The sequence below is a fragment of the Dryobates pubescens genome, chromosome 7, assembly GCF_014839835.1.
Source record: "Dryobates pubescens isolate bDryPub1 chromosome 7, bDryPub1.pri, whole genome shotgun sequence".
Lineage (NCBI taxonomy): Eukaryota > Metazoa > Chordata > Aves > Piciformes > Picidae > Dryobates > Dryobates pubescens.
The window spans coordinates 41,564,024-41,583,568 of NC_071618.1; the positions used below are offsets into that span (position 1 = coordinate 41,564,024).

The window sequence follows — 19,545 nt, forward strand, 5'->3', positions numbered from 1 at the left end:
TGGTGATCATAGTATCAGTCAGGGTTGGAAGGGACCACAAGGATCATCCAGTTCCAACCCCCCTGCCATGGGCAGGGACACCCCACACTACATCAGCCTGGCCACAGCCTCATCCAGCCTGGGCTTAAACACCTCCAGAGATGGGGCCCCAACCACCTCCCTGGACAACCCATTCCAGGGCTTCACCACTCTCATGCTGAAGAACTTCCTCCTCACCTCCAACTTCATTCCATTCCCCCTAGTCCTATCACTACCTGAGAGCCTGACAAGTCCCTCCCCAGCCTTCTTGGAGGCCCCCTTCAGACACTGGAAGACCACAATGATGTCACCTGGGAGTCTTCTCTTCTCTAGACTGAACAGCCCCAACTCCTTCAGTCTGTCCTCACAGGAGAGGTGCTCCAGCCCTCTGCTCATCCTCATGGCCCTTATCTGGACACCTTCCAGCACCTCCAGATCCCTCTTGGAATAGGGGCAACAAGACAAGGCAAGAGTGCCTGATGGACAGGCACATTTCATAATGAGGTAAAACTTTCTGTACTCTGAAGCTCAGCAGCACAGGCCTACCCCTCCTCTTGGGCAGGTCACACTGGGTGTCACTGCTGCCTTCCTGCCATGAGGAAATGTAATGACTCCACCCAGGCGCTCTTTGCACAAGGAGATGGCCACCTTGGGCAGGACAGATCAGGAAACTGCTTTTAACAGCTCTCAGCATGGACTTTAATGGTTATTTTGTTATACTGCTGCCTTTCAAAATGCATCAGTCAGGTAGAAAATGGCAGCCTTTGCTTTGCTGTCCCAACCAGGCAGCCCCTACAGCGCTTCCTCACACGGAAGCGGCAGGGATTCCCAAGTGTCCTCGTCTGCCAAGGGAGCCGTCTGTGAAGCCTGTTCCACAGGTGCTGTCTCACCCTGGGCTACTGATAATGCATCTTCTTGTCCTGCTAACTGAAGGTCAGAGCTGGAGGAGCAATTAGATCCATGGAGTTTGTCTGTGGAAGCTTCTGCTGGAGCTGTAGGGGAGCGCCGAGTCTCTGCGGCAGCTTCGGGCTCTGTCGTACCGCGCAGGCCAAACAGGTGATTGCGGACGAGGTAGCGAACGCACTGCAGGATCACGTTCCTTTCGTGGCGGATGTCCTGGGCCAGCAGCTGGAAAGGAAGAAGAGAGAACAGAACAGAATTAACCAGGGTGGAAAAGACCTTCCAGATCATCCAGTCCAACCTAGCACCCAACACCATCTCATCAACTAAACCATGGCACCGAGCACACCCTTCTGAAACACCTCCAGGGATGGTGACTCCACCACCTCCCCGGGCAGCACATCCCAATGGCCAATCACTCTTGCTGGGAAGAACTTCTTTCTAACCTCCAGCCTAAACCTCCCCTGGTACAGCTTGAGACTGTGTCCTCTTGTTCTGGTGCTGCTTGCCTGGGAGAAGAGACCAACCGCCTCCTGGCTACAACCTCCCTTCAGGGAGTTGGAGAGAGCAAGAAGGTCTCCCCTGAGCCTCCTGTTCTCCAGTCTAAGCAACCCCAGCTCCCTCAGCCTCTCCTCACAGGGCTGTGCTCCAGACCCCTCCCCAGCTTTGTTGCCCTTCTCTGGACACCTCCCAGCAACTCAACATCTTTCCTAAACTAAGGAGCCCCAGAACTGGACACAGGACTCAGCACTGGTCAGGCCACACCTTGAGTCCAGGGCCACAATGACTTCCCTGCTCCTGCTGGCCATACTATTTCTGATGCAGGCCAGGATGCCATTGGCCTTGTTGGCCACCTGGGCACCCTGCTGGCTCATGTTCAGCCAGCTGTCAATCAGTACCTCCAGGTCCCTTTCTGCTTGGCTGCTGTCCAGCCACCCTGTCCCCAGCCTGTAGCACTACATGGGGTTGTTGTGGCCAATGTGTAGAACCTGGCACTTGGACTTGTTGAATGCCATCCTGCTGGACTCTGCCCTTCAGTCCAGTCAGTTGAAGTCCCTCTGCAGAGCCCTTCTGCCCTCTAACTGACCAACATCTGCTCCCAGCTTGGTGTCATCTGCAAACTTGCTAAGGGATTGCTCTAACTTCCCCCAGGGAAGAGAAGAGCCACCCATCAGCAGTGCTCCTCCTGTCCAGAAGGCATCATTTTAGCAGTGGAACTGTTACCATTTCCAGCAGCGTGGGGCGGCGCTTCGGACGCAGAGGCAGAGCTTTCCTGCCCCGCTTGTCAGGCCCTCTGCGCGGACAGCCGCTGCCATTCCACCTTCTCAGCGCCTTGCCTGCACCTTCCGGAGGCTTTGGATCCAGGTTTTGACTCTGAGGGACGTTTGGAGTGGTTTCAGGTGTAGTTCTGAGGGCAGGCTGCTCCTTCTCACCTTCTGCTGCAGTCTTGACAGGGATTTCTTAAAGAAAAAGAACATGCTTTTGTCGGGAAAGGGAAAAGTCCAGACCAGGTTGGAAAAGACCTTTGAGACCATCGAGTCCAACCTATCCCCCAACACCATCTAATCAACTAAACCATGGCACCAAGCACCCCAGCCAGTCTCTTCCTAAACACCTCTAGTGATGGTGACTCCACCACCTCCCTGGGCAGCACATCCCAATGGCCAATCTCTCTTTCTGGGAAGAACTGCTTCCTAACATCCAGCCTAAACCTCCCTGGCACAGCTTGAGACTGTGTCCTCTTGTTCTGGTGCTGGTTGCCTGGGATAAAAGACCAACCGCACCTGGCTACAACCTCCCTTCAGGGAGTTGTAGACAGCAAGAAGGTCTCCCCTGAGCCTCCTCTTCTCCAGGCTAAGCAACCCCAGCTCCCTCAGCCTCTCCTCACAGGGCTTGTGCTTCCAAGCTTAGAAGCTTCTTTAACATGCTTATATCCCCATGCACTGGCAGCTCCTTAGTACTGTTCTTGCTCACATAGCCTGATGTGAAGGTGTTCAAGGCTTACTTGGAGGAAGGGAGGGCTTTGTCTGGGTTGGGCATTCCTTTGAAACACAAAGAAGAAACACTACACATTCCCAGAAAGGAAAACAAGACATTTACATTCTGCAATAGAAAAAGCAGAACAGAAGTAGCAAGCCCTGAAGGAGGCTTCCAGCTCTCTGACTTCTTACTTGGAAAGTACATCACTTCCACTTCACAACACTGCTGGCTGCTGAGAAAATGATGGTCCCTGGGGAAAAGGATGCCCAAGTCCAACTTCCCCTGCCTGCTAGATGCTCTCTGGAGCCTTGGGTAGGCCATCCAGGGCAAGTAAGGAGCATCAGCAGTTCTCTACCACACACTGATGCATACAGTAAAGCACAAAGTTCAGGTAGTAGAGAGTTCAAGCCTTACTGCAACACCCAGCAGCCTTCTCTGGAACACAGCCCTTGAGGACTGGAAATGAGTTCAGAGGGTGAGCACAACAGCTTTTTCTTGACACAATCTGAACAAGACTGAAGACAGGCCATCCCTCCTCTTGCCCCACCACAGCCAAAGGGAAAACAGGCCTGGGAAATTTGATGGCACACACCCTAACCAGAGACATTTAATGTCCTCCCCTTCAGCTGCTGAAAAAAGGCAACCAAAGAGAGGAGGGAAAGCTGTGACCCACTCTTTTAGGGAATGCTTTCTGAGGATTTTCCACAGAATGCTGTAGGGCTGGCAGGGGGAAAAGGCTTTAGATGCAGCACAAGCCAAGTAGGCAAGGCCACCCCTGTGCACCAGCTGTCTGCACAACTGCTGCTCTGTCCTGGTGCTCCTCTGAGCCCAGGGGTAATAACCATACCAGGCACAAGCAATGGCTCACCCAGTAACCCTGGCCAGTGCTCAAAACTGGGAAGAGGGAGGAATAGGGAAACAAGAGGAGCAGAATAATGGCATACCCTTTTACTCCTCCCAGCCTCTCTTTGTGCACTAGCCACCAAAAGCAAACTGTCAAGGGTCTGTACACAGACCACAAAACCATCCCTCTGCATAACCTTTAACAAGCTGCTCTCTTTACTTGTGTAAGCCTAAAAATCAACACACACAAGATGGCTCTGAATTGCAGCACAGGCCAGAAATCAAAAAGCATTTCCACAGCCAAGTGTTTTGGAGCTACAAGCACTGAACTGCCACTACTTAATTAACATCTTTGCTAAATGAGAGCCACAGCTTACATGCTGCATTCTCTTCTGCAGCACCTTTGACTGCTCTTAAAAGGTTTCTCTTGAGAAATTCTAAGGACTACAGAGGCTCCAACTGATAACCTGCAAAGCAGCAGTTGGAGACAACTGCAAAAAGCTACCCCTGGGCTACTGCCCTCATAGATGCTGTCTTTATCAGTACACAAGGGCTGGAGAATGAGAGATGGCAAAGGACCAAAGACAGGAGAGGTGAAGGCCACCACCCTTCCCAAAGAAGGGTAGTCTGTGATCAGGTTCCAGCATTGCTTGCAGCACACAGCAGTGTACTTGGGGATGGAGGGTAGAAGGAGAGAGAAGAAGGGCAGAGGACATAGGCCTACAGACCTTCAGGCTCGCTGTCAGACGCGCTGCCATAGTTGGCCGACAATGCAGTCAGGGCAGAGGTGGCCTGCTTGGGAACAACGGTCAGCCCCAGCCTCCCGCCTTCAGCGGCTGCGTCCTCCTTCTCAGACTCTGCAGGGAGAGAAAAGGCAAGAGGGGTTTTCCCCAACACTGCTGCACACCAACAGCCAGCCACAGAATCAATAAGGTGGGAAAAGACCTCAGAGATCATCAAGTCCAACCCAGCACCCAACACCTCAGGACTAACTAAACCATGGCACCAAGCACCCCATCCAGTCTCTTCCTAAACACCTCCAGGGATGGTGACTCCACCACCTCCCTGGGCAGCACATTCCCATGGCCAATCACTCTGTGAAGGACTTTCTCCTCACCTCCAGCCTAAACTTCCCCTGGCACAGCTTGAGACTGTGTCCTCTTGTTCTGGTGCTGGTTGCCTGGAAGGAGAGACCAGCTGGCTGATATTAGGCTGAACATAAGCCAGCAGTGGGCACAGGTGGCCAAGAAGGCCAATGGCATCCTGGCCTGCATCAGGAACAGTGTGGCCTGCAGGAGCAGGGAAGTCATTGTGACCCTGGACTCAGCACTGGTTAGGCCACACCTTGAGTCCTGTGTCCAGTTCTGGGCCCCTCAATTTAAGGAGGACATTGAGACTCTTGAAGGTGTCCAGAGAAGGGCAACAAAGCTGGGGAGGGGTTTGGAGCACAGCCCTGTGAGGAGAGGCTGAGGGAGCTGGGGTTGCTTAGCCTGGAGAAGAGGAGGCTCAGGGGAGACCTTCTTGCTCTCTCCAACTCCCTGAAGGGAGGTTGTAGGCAGGTGGGGGTTGGTCTCTTCTCCCAGGCAAGCAGCACCAGAACAAGAAGACACAGTCTCAAGCTGTGCCAGGGGAGGGCTAGGCTGGATGTAAGGAAGAAATTCTTCACAGAACGAGTGATTGGCCATTGGAATGTGCTGCCCAGAGAGGTGGTGCAGTCACCATCACTGGAGGTGTTTAAGAAGAGACTGGATGGGGTGCTTGGTGCCATGGTTTAGTTGATTAGATGGTGTTGGGTGATAGGTTGGACTCAATAATCTTTTCCAACCTGATTAATTCTATTCTATCTCACAACTATACAAGCCCAGTGTTGGGCACCACTGCTCAGCACCACAGACTGACAGAACAAAAGCACATTTGCCAACCCTCTACAGACATTTGGTGGCAAAAAATCATCTCACTATTGGTTTACAGAAGCAAAAAGTTTCCTGCACAAGACCTCAGGCTTTCTGGCTCTTTCTTCACATACCAAACATAATTAGAGGTTTTATTATCAAGTGTAGGTAAAGAGAGAAAAAGGCTTTCATATGTTTTGAAGTCTTGCTGGATTTAGTCCTGCGGAGGCAGGGGGCGGGGGAGAAGGATTCAAAATGCAGTCAGAGGAACACACACACACAAAAGGCAACTCAGGCTCATTCAAGGTGAGAATGTGAGAGCAAGGAAATTCTGGGATAGCAAAAAATGCTCACTGAGAATCAAGTCAATGAGCTAGATGGTCAGCTTTCAGCAGCACTTCAGACCGTTCAATACTTCAATCCCTGCCCAGCACTGCAGATATGCACAAGCAAGGCATTACGGTCTCAAAGCACCTCGAAAGGGAACACTGGGAAGACAGGAGAGTGGTGAAGCCCTGGAATGGGTTGTCCAGGGAGGTGGTTGGGGCCCTGTCCCTGGAGGTGTTTAATCCCAGGCTGGATGAGGCTCTGACCAGGCTGATCTAGTGTGGGGAGTCCCTGCCCATGGCAGGGGGTTGGAACTAGATGATCCTTGTGGTCCCATCCAACCCTGACTGATACTATGATACTATGTTTAAACTGAGAATACTAGGAAAACAGAGCCCCACCAGGAAGATTGCACAGTTCTGGGCCCCTCAGTTTAAGAAGGTTATTGAGACACTTGAATGTGTCCAGAGAAGGGCAACGAGGCTGGGGAGAGGCCTTGAGCACAGCCCTGTGAGGAGAGGCTGAGGGAGCTGGGGTTGCTTAGCCTGGAGAAGAGGAGGCTCAGGGGAGACCTTCTTGCTGTCTCCAACTCCTTGAAGGGAGGTTGTAGCCAGGTGGGGGTTGTGCTCTTTCCCAGGCAACCAGCACCAGAACAAGAGGACACAGTCTCAAGCTGTGCCAGGGGAGGTTCAGGCTGGATGTTGGGAAGAAATTCTTCCCAGAAAGTGATCGGCCATTGGAATGTGCTGCCCAGGGAGCAACTCAACATCTTTCCTAAACTGAGGGGCCCAGAACTGGACACAGGACTCAAGGTGTGGCCTAACCAGTGCTGAGTCCAGGGGCACAATGACCTCCCTGCTCCTGCTGGCCACACTCTTCCTGGTAGATGCCAGCATTGCTCCATTGCTGCATTTTCCTACCTCATCCAAAACACTGAGGACATATTGTGGTTGTGGCTGATTCTCCTTCAAGAACTGCTTTTAATTTACTGTTTAGCAGATCAGGCAGACACATTTCCTGGAATACATTTTCTCTTTGAGAGTAACACCTTCAGAGGAAGTGTTATTCCCTACTGAATGCAACTGACTGTTTCTGGTCAGTAGATCCCACCAAATTTTACACCTGACAGGCTCATCATTTTACCTTGTTTCTGCTTATAAATCAAGAGGAGGGGGAAAAAAAATCAGCTTTCTTCATTGCCCATTCAGTTTCCTGACTTTGAAGGAATGAGTTACTAAACAGAGCTTCAGTGAATGCAGGAAGGAAGAAAAATACATTGCCCCTAGTGAAAGGGCTGGAGCTGGTACAAAGGTTTAAATACCCCCACAAAAGGTACCTATAGAGCATTATCATGGACTTCAGTTATATGGCTTTCAAAAAATAAAGTCATTAAAGAATCATAGAAGCAATCAGGTTGGAAAAGACCTCAAGGATCATCAAGTCCAACCTGTCACCCAAGACCTCATGCCTGCTAGACCATGGCACCAAGTGCCACGTCCAGTCGCCTCTTGAACACCTCCAGGGACGGCGACTCCACTACCTCGCTGGGCAGCACATTCCAATGGCCAATCACTCTTTCTATGAAGAACTTTCTCCTCACCTTGAGCCTAAACCTCCCCTGGCACAGCTTGAGACTGTGTCCTCTTGTTCTGGTTGCCTGGGAGAAGAGACCAACCCCCACCTGGCTACAACCTCCCTTCAGGGAGTTGGAGACAGCAAAAGGTCTCCCCTGAGCCTCCTCTTCTCCAGGCTAAGCAACCCCAGCTCCCTCAGCCTCTCCTCACAGGGCTGTGCTCCAAACCCCTCCCCAGCCTCATTGCCCTTCTCTGGACACCTTCCAGCATCTCAACATCTTTCCTAAACTGAGGGGCCCAGAACTGGACACAGGACTCAAGCTGTGGCCTAACCAGGGCTGAGTCCAGGGGCACAATGACTTCGCTGCTCCTGCTGACCATACTCTTCCTGATGCAGGCCAGGATGCCATTGGCCTTCTTGGCCACCTGTGCCCACTGCTGGCTCATGTTCAGCCTCCTATCAACCAGTACCCCCAGGTCCCTTTCTGCCTGGCTGCTCTCCAACCACTCTGTCCCTAGCCTGTAGCACTGCATGGGGTTGTTGTGGCCAAAGTGATAGAATCATAGAATCAATAAGGTTGGAAAAGACCTCAGAGACCAAAACCGGAGTGGAGTGGAGTGGAGTGGAGTGGAGTGGAGTGGAGTGGAGTGGAGTGGAGTGGAGTGGAGTGGAGTGGAGTGGACCGGACCAGGTTGGGAAAGACCTTTGAGATCATCAAGTCCAACCTATCATCCAACACCACCTAACCAACTAAACTATTTTGTTTGCCATTGTTATGTCTACATTTCTCAGCAGTACAAAAGTCTACAACTGGCTTTACCACAAGTGGCTTTAGTGATGTGTAATAAGCACATCCCACATTCCTTTTCAACCCTGTCTAGCAGAAGTTCCTAGCTGTAGTTTGGTACAAGTAGATTTGTTTCCTATCATGAAGTAAAACACAGAGGCTGCAGGGGAATACAGTTATACTCCAGCACTCTGACATTCCCCAACATGCAGAGATCAGTGGAATAAACAAATTGCACAGGGATGCTGAGCTCTTGTTCCCACTAATTGAAGACTATGCTTGCAAAAGGAAGAGCTCAGCATCAGATGTCTTTCCAGGGGATGCATTCTAGCCTGGCTGCTAAAAATAGCTGGAGCACAAGTCAGCTTACATGCCATGCTCTAGGAGTACTGCATCACTGCTGGCTGGACTGTGAATAGTTGTATCTGGAGAGTTTATATTCCTGCCAGCATGTGAAACTAGACAGACTCACCCCAGGAAAACCCTAAACTAGCAATATTTCACAACACACATATGGAGAATATTGAGAATAGATCAGATGAAATGGCCAAAAAAAATAGAGTTCAAATGAAATTGCTGACATTTTATCTGATTCACTCAATTCATAAAAGGAAATGAATCTCCTTTCACAACCACAAACATATATTTCACAGTCTTTAAAAGTAATTTGACTGCTGAAGTACTTTATTCTTCTTCTGACCTTATAAAGCACTACAGGCTGGGGAAAGAGTGCCTGGAGAGCAGCCAGGCAGAAAAGAGACTTGGGGGTACTGGTTGACAGCTGGCTGAACACGAGCCAGCAGTGTGCCCAAGTGGCCAAGAAGGCCAATGGCATCGTGGCCTGCATCAGAAATAGTGTGGCCAGCAGGAGCAGGGAAGTCATTGTGCCCCTGGACTCAGCACTGGTTAGGCCACCCCTTGAGTCCTGTGTCCAGTTCTGGGCCCCTCAGTTTAGGAAAAGATGTTGAGTTGCTGGAAGGTGTCCAGAGAAGGGCAACAAAGCTGGGGAGGGGTTTGGAGCACAGCCCTGTGAGGAGAGGCTGAGGGAGCTGGAGTTGCTTAGCCTGGAGAAGAGGAGGCTCAGGGGAGACCACCTTGCTGTCTACAACTCCCTGAAGGGAGCAGAACAAGAGACCAGAACAAGAGGACACAGAGCAGAACAAGAGACCAGAACAAGAGGACACAGAGCAGAACAAGAGACCAGAACAAGAGGACACAGTCTCAAGCTGTGCCATGGGAGGTTTAGGCTGGATGTTAGGAAGAAGTTCTGCACAGAAAGAGAGATTGGCCATTGGAATGTGCTGCCCAGGGAGGTGGTGCTGGTTGCCTGGGAGAAGAGACCAACCTCCCCCGGCTACAACCTCCCTTCAGGTAGTTGTAGAGGGCAAGAAGGTCTCCCCTGAGCCTCCTCTTCCCCCCAGAAGTTGCCAGTGATGCACCACATCAGTAATCACTTTGACAGCACCACTCAAAAGTTCTCCAAATTCCTTCACCTTACCAGCATCACTGTTTGCCAGAAGACTGAGAGGGTCCACATCCTTTGTGCATGGCTGAGCTTCTGAAGCTTGCTGCTTTTCAGGTTCCTTTTCACAGCTGCCATTTTCTGATCCACTGGCTTCATTCTGAGCTCTGTGTGCATTATAATCATCACCATCCTTCCTAAACCTCTTACAAAACGGCCATCTTTGTCTCCTCCCGTGTCTTCCTTGTTGCCCAAAGTGGTCTTCACTTCCTGGAGGTCTCCATATCCCTTTCATTTTGCTGGAGAAAGAAATGCAAAGCTCATACAAATGGCAAGCTAAGAGAATCAAATCAAATCACACTATCACTAAGGTTGGAAGAGACCTCAAAGATCATCGAGTCCAACCTGTCACCACGGACCTCATGACTAAACCATGGCACCAAGTGCCACATCCAATCCCTTTTTGAACACTTCCAGGGATGGTGACTCCACCACCTCCCTGGGCAGCACATTCCAATGGCTAACAACTCTCTCTGTGAAGAACTTTCTCCTCACCTCGAGTCTAAACTCCTCCTGGCACAGCTTCAGACTGTGTCCCCTTGTTCTGGTGCTGGTTGCAAGACAGAAGAGACCAACCCCCACCTGCCTAAAACCTCCCTTCAGGTAGTTGTAGAGAGCAATGAGGTCACCCCTGAGCCTCCTCTTCTCCAGGCTAAACAATCCCAGCTCCCTCAGCCTCTCCTCATAGGGCTGTGCTCAAGGCCTCTCAAATGATGTAAGCAGAGGGCTCAGGCACACATGTAAGGTTCAGCAACACAGCACGATGCCAGGAGGCACTCCAGCTCAGCTAACATGTGCTGACAGACCAGACAGGCAGTCACAGCTCATCCCATTGGCAGGGCAACATGACAAAGCTGGAACTTAAATGAAGAGTTTCAAGTTCATGACTTTTACCTTATAACAAGGCAGAGAGTACACAGCATCAACAAGGTTGGAAAGAACTCACAGATCATCAAGTCCAACCTAGCACCCAACACCCCAGGACTAACTAAACCATGGCTTCAAGTGCCACATCCTATCCCTTTTTGAACACCTCCAGGGCTGGTGACTCCACCACCTCCCTGGGCAGCACATTCCAATGGCCAACAACTCTCTCTGTGAAGAACTTCTTCCTAACTTCCAGCCTAAACCTCCCCTGGCACAGCTTGAGAGTTACAAGACACAGCATACAGCTGCATTCTATTCACTTCTTCCCTCCTACACATCTTTTCTTCCTCTCCATCACACAGCCCTTCCATGCCACCCACTTCTTTGCTTGTGCAAAAACATTCCCATTACCAACAATCCTCTCTTCCCTATCTTTCCAGCCTAATTTGTCCTTCTTGAGAGGAGAACAGCGCTACAATAGCATTCAAAATAGCTTTATATTGCAACAAAACACATTTCATTTAATTCTCTGGGTAGGGTAGGGTAGGGTAGGGTAGGGTAGGGATGGCTGGTATCCTACTGCTGCAGAGGGATTTGGGCTAAGGAAGACAACAGGTGTGGAACAAGCCACTTTACTCCTATGTCTGCCATTTGCAACACAAACTGGTGGCCATGTCTGCCAAAAGAATAGAACAGAATAGAATAGAATTAACCAGGTGGGAAAAGACCTCAGAGATCATCAAGTCCAACCTATCACCCAACACCATCTAATCAACTAAACCATGGCACCAAGTGCCCCATCCAGTCTCTTCCTAAACACCTCCAGTGATGGTGGCTCCACTACCTCCATGGCCACTCCTTCTGTGAAGAATTTCTTCCTAACAGCCAGCCTAAATCTCCCCTGGCACAGCTTGAGACTGTGTCCTCTTGTTCTGGTGCTGGTTGCCTGGCACAAGAGACCAACCCCCACCTGGCTACACCTCCCTGCAGAGAGTGGTAGACAGCAAGAAGGTCTCCCCGGAGCCTCCTCGTCTAAGGCTAAGCAACCCCAGCTCCCTCAGCCTCTCCTCACAGGGCTGTGCTCCAAACCCCTCCCCAGCTTTGTTGCCCTTCTCTGGACACCTTCCAGCAACTCAACAGCTTTCCTAAACTGAGGATGACAACATCATCCACCATGCCAGTCCTGCAGACAAGAAGTAAGCCACCACCTCCCTGTGTCTCAGCCTCTAATGCACAAAAGGCTGCACGAGCCTGCAGTGTGCCCAGGCAGCCAAGAGGGCCAATGGCATCCTGGCCTGCATCAGGAACAGTGTGGCCAGCAGGAGCAGGGAGGTCATTGTGCCCCTGGACTCAGCACTGGTTAAGCTGCATTTTGAGTGCTGTGTCCAGTTCTGGGCCCCTCAGTTTAGGAAGGAGGTTGACTTGCTGGAATGAGTCCAGAGAACAGCAACGAGGTTGGTGAGGGGTTTGGAGCACAGCCCTGTGAGGAGAGGCTGAGGGAGCTGGGGTTGCTTAGCCTTAGACGAGGAGGCTCCGGGGAGACCTTCTTGCTGTCTACCACTCTCTGCAGGGAGGTGTAGCCAGGTGGGGGTTGGTCTCTTCTCCCAGGCAGCCAGCACCAGAACAAGAGGACACAGTCTCAAGCTGTGCCAGGGAAGGTTTAGATTGGATGTGAGGAAGAAGTTCTATACAGAGAGAGTGATTGCCCATTGGAATGGGCTGCCTGGGGAGGTGGTGGAGTCACCATCATTGGAGGTGTTCAGAAGAAACTTGATGGGTTGCTTGGTGCCATGGGTTAGTTGTTTAGGTGGTGTTGGATTGGTCGATGGGTTGGACGCCATGATCTTGAAGGTCTCTTCCAACCTGGTGTATTCTATGTATTCTATTCTATGTAAGCTCCCATAATTCAGCTCCATCTAGCCAAAGAACTGCCTTTCTGAATTTGTACAACCAGACTGTGAATTGCTGTTACAGAACCTGGCCAATGCTGAGTAAATACAGTCCTTGAGCAAAGGTTAAAAGCAACATTCTGATTTCCCTGGGGCCTCACACACGCAGAAAGAAACCCCAAGGTCACAAACACATCCCAACAAATGTCAGCCTGGAATCTGCCTTCCCCTTGTGACAGATATACTGCTCTCCACTTCCTGTTCAGAGGGGATAAAAGAACCCTGCACTATTAATCAGCTGTTGCAAGACATCAGACAGACGACCTAAGTGGTCCTTCTGCATCTCTAATCTCACACATGAGGATGCTGAGAGGAAGCAGTTGCAAAGCACACAAACGGAAAGTGCTGCAGAAGTGTGAAGTATCTAATCCTTTCTAAATCTTACTTAGCTGCATGCTTTAACAGTGCAGCTTGCAGGGAACAAGCTGGATTCTATTTTTGCCTCATGCAGCAGTAAATTTGTGAGATGAACACCAATTCCAGAACCTTTACTTGTTGATACACAAAGCAGAAAGGGCAGCTTTTTGGACAGCACATCATGTCTGCAATGCCAACTGATCAGGGGAGGGAGGAGGGGGGGAAAAGAAAGAAGAGCTTTCTAAAAATCAACCAGAGTTAAAGGTCACAGAGTGAAAGCAAGCAGCCTATAATTTTGAGGACTTTTCTTCCCCCCTAAACAGTTTTCCAGATGTAGGGTTGCTAACACATGTAAGAGTATGGAATTGCTGTTAGATGTTTAAGACTAATGCATCTGACTCACAATCACAAGAGTTACCAAAGAAACCTGTGGCCAGTTCTGGGCCCCTCCATTTAAGAAGGACATTGAGACACTTGAATGTGTCCAGAGAAGGGCAAGGAGGCTGGGGAGAGGTTTGGAGCACAGCCCTGTGAGGAGAGGCTGAGGGAGCTGGGGTTGATTAGCCTGGAGAAGAGGAGGCTCAGGGGAGACCTTCTTGCTGTCTACAACTCCCTGAAGGGAGGTTGTAGCCAGGTGGGGGTTGGTCTTTTCTGCCAGGCAACCAGCAGCAGAACAAGAGGACACAGTCTCAAGCTGCACCAGGGGAGATTTAGGCTGGATGTTAGGGAGAAGCTCTTGACAGAAGGAGAGATTGGCCATTGGAATGTGCTGCCCAGGGAGGTGGTGGAGTCACCATCACCAGAAGTGTTTAAGAAGAGACTGGATGAGGCACTTGGTGCCATGGTTTAGTTGATTAGATGGTGTTGGGTGAAAGGTTGGACTTGATGATCTTGAAGGCCTTTTCCAGCCTGGTTAATTCTATTCTATTCTATTCAGCAAGAGTCCCTCAATATTGAACCTGCTTCTTCCTTCCGCTTTGCTCTTAGCAGGTTAAACAAGGAGCGTAGATCATTGTAATGGTTCTTAGAGAGCCTTCCAACACACTCTGAAGTGGAGGTAATGAAGTTAGCTGGCTCCACTGAGGGGATGAGCAAAGAATAAAACTCTCCTGAAAAGCAATTCTTATTGTAAGGGAGAGAATGGATAAAAATCCAAAAGGAGTTAAGTTACTAAGCACAGAACAAAGGTAGAAGGAAGAAGGAGGACTACTTACGCTACGAAAATAAAGTTACACTTATCTCCTCTCTCCACTTGATTACTGATTTATCATCTGAAAGCAGGGACCAAGAAGCCAAATCCACTCATAAAAATCTAACCCTTAATGCCTGAAAATGTCCAAGAGATTATGTGGATTCATTATGTTGTGTGACTTCCATCACCATTATAGGGCTGGAGCACCTCTCCTATGAGGACAGACTGAAGGAGTTGGGGCTGTTCAGTCTGGAGAAGAGAAGGCTCCCAGGTGACCTCATTGTGGCCTTCCAGTATCTGAAGGCTGCATCAAGAGAAGTGTGGCCAGCAGGGCAAGGGAGGGGATTCTCCCCCTCTACTCAGCTCTGCTGAGACCCCACCTGGAGTCCTGCCTCCAGTTCTGGAGCCCCTATTCCAAGAGGGATCTGGAGGTGCTGGAAGGTGTCCAGAGAAGGGCCACCAGGATGAGCAGAGGGCTGGAGCACCTCTCCTGTGAGGACAGACTGAAGGAGTTGGGGCTGTTCAGTCTGGGGAAGGCTCCCAGGTGACCTCATTGTGGCCTTCCAGGATCTGAAGGGGGCTACAAGAAGGCTGGGGAGGGACTTGTCAGGCTCTCAGGTAGTGATAGGACTAAGGGGAATGGAATGAAGCTGGAGGTGGGGAGATTGGGGCTGGAGGTGAGGAGGAAGTTCTTCCCCATGAGAGTGGTGAAGCCCTGGAATGGGTTGTCCAGGGAGGTGGTTGAGGCCCCATCCCTGGAGGTGTTTAAGCCCAGGCTGGATGAGGCTGTGGCCAGCCTGATGTAGTGTGGGGTGTCCCTGCCCATGGCAGGGGGGTTGGAACTAGCTGATCCTTGTGCTCCCTTCTAACCCTGACTGATACTGACAAACAGCAATATCACTAGAATGTGATATTCTCAAAGAAGCCAGAGTGCAGAAGGAACACCAGATTTCTAGCACAGTTATTGCTTCATTTAACTGGACTATGAAGCACTGCAAACAGGAGGGCATTACACCTGCAAACAGTGAAACAACCAGTGCTCTGTTAATAGGCAGCTAGATCACGTGTAGAGTGGAAGAAATAAGGGCTGCAGAGCATAGTTCTGAAGTCTGTAGGAGGAAGGAAACAAGACTGTATCAAAATGCTTACCCAAACTGCTGGGTAGTCAGCACTTCTCCCCTTTCTTCCTTCTGTATCTGCACTGCCTTCTTTCTTTCGATGTTTGCCATCGTAGGAAAATTCCTGGCAGGGAAAAAAACAATCATACACCAGTGCTTAAATGATTCTCTGCCCTTTTGTCAGTGCCCCCTTGGCTACACCAGCATCCCCCAGAAAAGCTAACACATTCTTCAACCATTTCATGGAGCTCTCAGCAGACTCTCTCCCTCTTAAAAAGGCATTGGGGAGGAAAACAAACAAAAAACCCTAAGTGCAAGAAATCCAAACTCATTTAACCATGCAAACTCAAGTGTAGCTCACTTGTGTGCCACACCATTTATTTCTAAGCCTGGAGAAGAGGAGGCTCAGGGGAGACCTCCTTGCTCTCTACAGCTCCCTGAAGGGAGGTTGTAGCCAGGTGGGGGTTGGTCTCTTCTCCCAGGCAAGCAGCACCAGAACAAGAGGGCACAGCCTCAAGCTGTGCCCGAGGAGGTTTAAAACCAGAAACCAGAACAAACCAGAATAAACCAGGTTGGAAGAGACCTTCGAGATCATCATGTCCAACCTATCATCCAACACTACCCAATCAACTAAACCATGGAACCAAGCATCCTGTCAAGCCTCGCCCTGAACACCCCCAGCGACGGCGACCCCACCACCTCCTCAGGCAGCCCATTCCAGTGGGCAATCACTCTCTCTGTGTAAAACTTCCTCCTAACCTCCAGCCTGAGGTTTAGGCTGGAGGTGAGGAGAAAGTTCTTCCCAAAAAGAGATTGGCCATTGGAATGTGCTGCCCAGGAAGTCACTGTCCCTGGAGATCTTCAAGAGAGGCTTGGATGTGGCACTTGAAGCCACGGTTTAGTCAGCCCGGAGGTGCTGGGTGACAGGTTGGACCTGATGATCTCTGAGGTCTTTCCCAACCTTGTTTATTTTATGATTTATGTTTACATACTTAGGTTTAAAAAGAAAAATAAATAAAAACCTATCAAATTGGCATGATTAGATTCACCAAACCATCAAACAAGCCACTGACACACAGCTTAGTTACCTGGATGGACCCTCTGCCTGCCTCTACTTGTAATGGCAATATTTAGTCCTGCATTTGATTTTTAGGGTGCTTCGACTGGAGAGTTTGAATGAGCTGAAAAGGTCCACCATGCCTTCAGCAAAACTATTGCTGAGTTCTTGTAATACACAAAACAAACAAACAAAATATATTGGAATGGAACAGAATAGAAATAACCAGGTTGGAAAAGACCTTCGAGATCATCGAGTCCAACCTATCACCCAGCACCATCTCATCCACTAAACCATGGCACCAAGTGCCTCACCCAGTCTCTTCTTATACACCTCCACTGATGGTGACTCCACCACCTCCCTGGGCAGCACATTCCAATGGCCAATCTCTCTTTCTGGGAGGAGACTTGATGGGGTGCTTGGTGCCATGGTTTAGTTGATTAGGTGGGTTGGATTAGTTGCTAGGTTGGACGCAATGATCTCGAAGGTCTCTTCCAACCTGGTCTCTTCCAGCCTAAATCTCCCCTGGTGCAGCTTGAGACTGTGTCCTCTTGTTCTGCTGCTGGTTGCCTGGGAGAAGAGACCAACCCCCACCTGGCTACAACCTCCCTTCAGGGAGTTGGAGACAGCAAGAAGGTCTCCCCTGAGCCTCCTCTTGTCCAGGCTAAGCAACCCCAGCTCCCTCAGCCTCTCCTCACAGGGCTGTGCTCCAAACCCCTCCCCAGCTTTGTTGCCCTCCTCTGGACACCTTCCAGCAACTCAACATCCTTCCTAATCTGAGCAACCCAGAACTTTCCTAAACATCTTTCCTAAACTGAAGGGCCCAAGAACATCTTCTGGGTGCAGAAGATTCCTGTATCATGAGAGAGGGAGAAGCACCTAAGTTTCCCCTCGAGCACCACTCAGCTATCGAGCTTGCAGGCTGACCCTCCAGCTCACCAGAATTCCTGCCTCTTTTCATGCCAGCTTCAAGAGAAATTGCTTAGTCATGCAGATCCACTGTTACAACCATCCTCTCTTCCATTCCCCACCTCCCTCTCCATCCCCCTCCCTGAGGACAAACGCTCCACTGGTTCCAACATGCAAAGACTGCTGCAAATTACTGCCAGAGCCCCGAAATGGCTAAGCTGGCTCCTCTGTAAACGTTCCCTAGCTAAACCCCAGAGCTTTCAGGTAAAGGTGGTCAAGGAGAAACACACACACACACCAGCTCCTGGGTAGAAATGCAAAGTATAAATATTTGCTAAGCCTATTAAAATGGAGTAATGAGAAGCTCAGAACAGCCACTCACTATATATAGCTATAACAAAACAGGGGACACTGCTCTTGAAATATTTAACCCTGCCACGTGCAGCTTCCCCGTTTGACAGCGTGAATGTTAGTCACCACATGGATGCAGGACAGCCCAGGGAAAAAGATGAGGAGTACTTCCCATGAGACACACCTAAGCACTCTATGAACTTGTCTCCTTTCACAGGATTTGAGCATGAGCTTGTCAGCATCTGTTTTCACTGGATTTCTCCCGAGGAGACGCTACGCGGCTCAAATGAGCGTGAGGATATGGTGTTTTATCTCTGCTCTTTCCTCTGAGGTACATGTTTATTCATCCATGTTATAAACACTTAGAATCAGAGAATCAATAAGGTTGGAAAAGACCTCAGAGATCATCAAGTCCAACCTAGCACCCAACACCTCAGGACTAACTAAAGCACGGCTTCAAGTGCCACGTCCAGTCCTGTTTTGAACACCTCCAGGGATGGTGACTCCAGCACCTCCCTGGGCAGCACATTCCAGTGGCCAATCTCTCTTGCTGGGAAGAACTTTCTCCTAACCTCAAGCCTAAACCTCCTCTGGCACAGCTTGAGACTGTGTCCTCTTGTTCTGGTGCTGGTTGCCTGGGAGAAGAGACCAACCCCTTCCTGGCTACAACCTCTCTTCAGGTAGTTGCAGAGAGCAAGAAGGTCTCCCCTGAGCCTCCTCTTCTGCAGGCTAAGCAACCCCAGCTCCCTCAGCCCCTCCTCATAGGGCTTGTGCTTGAGACCTCTCCCCAGCTTTGTTGCCCTTCTCTGGTCACGTTCAAGAGTCCCCTTTCTCAAGGGGAGGTTTAGGCTGGATGCTAGGAAGAAGTTCTTCCCAGAAAGAGAGATTGGCCATGGGAATGTGCTGCCCAGGGAGGTGGTGGAGTCACCATCACTGAAGGTGTTTAGGAAGAGACTGGATGGGGTGCTTGGTGCCTTGGTTTAGTTGATTAGATGGTGTTGGGTGATGGGTTGGACTCGATGATCTCAAAGGTCTCTTCCAACCTGGTTAATTCTATATTCTAAGGTTCCAGAGAAAGGAGATGCTGACACTGAGAACAATCACTAACATCTGTTCCTTAGTGAACAGCCTTTATTTACTTTGTTTGGTTGTTTTTCCAAGAGATGAGTGCACTAGGTGGAGTCATGTCTGTTTTACAGGCCACTGTACTCAAATAATCACAGTAAACTATTTTTTTAGCAAGCAGTGGAAAAACAGAGCTTTGCCAGTGCCTTGACAGAAAGGAAACCTTTTCCAGGAGTGGTTTACACAATGCATTTCTGAGTTGAGAGCTATACAAATGTATCATCTTTACAGCACTGTGAGCAAATTGCCTCTATTACTGGGGCTGCTCATGACTGCATATGCAAAAACAACAGCAAAGGGGACACGAATAGCCCAAAGGGAACAGAGATGGCCCAGAGAGATGATAAAAATCTGGGTTTAAGGCTGACAGGCATTTCATCAAGCTCTGTGTCTCTAGTGGAATTTTGCCCTGTCAGCTGAGGTGTTTCATGCCTGCAGTTCAGAGTAAAATGTATTGTGTCTGCATTTACCTTGCTCTACCAACACATTCCTTCTCTTTTGCATTTACCTTGCCCTACCAACACTTCCCTTCTATTTTGCTTTGTTTTCTCTCCTTTTACCAGGTGCTATTTTCCTTATTATCTATTTAACTATTAGGTATATGAGACAAGGGAGAATACCAAGCTACTCCAGGCTTATCATTAGAAGAGAATAGAACAGAATAGAGTAGAGTAGAGCAGAATTAACCAGGCTGGAAAACACCTTTGAGATCATCAAGTCCAACCAATCATCCAACACGATCTAATCAACTAAACCATGGCACCAAGTGCCCCATC

The 19,545-nt window shown here is 49.9% G+C and overlaps 1 protein-coding gene across 1 annotated transcript in view; it reads right to left on the reverse strand.

The window, feature by feature from the left end:
• Positions 1-810: 810 nt before the first annotated feature.
• The window catches only part of NUFIP1 (nuclear FMR1 interacting protein 1), a 30,293-nt gene continuing 11,558 nt past the window's right edge, over positions 811-19,545 (reverse strand). The window contains exons 7-11 of the mRNA XM_054162919.1: positions 15,359-15,451; positions 9,821-10,083; positions 4,470-4,598; positions 2,143-2,378; positions 811-1,146 (exon numbers count right to left, since the gene is read on the reverse strand). Of these exons, the coding sequence (XP_054018894.1) occupies positions 811-1,146; positions 2,143-2,378; positions 4,470-4,598; positions 9,821-10,083; positions 15,359-15,451 (1,057 nt within the window). The remainder of the gene's footprint in view (positions 1,147-2,142; positions 2,379-4,469; positions 4,599-9,820; positions 10,084-15,358; positions 15,452-19,545) is intronic.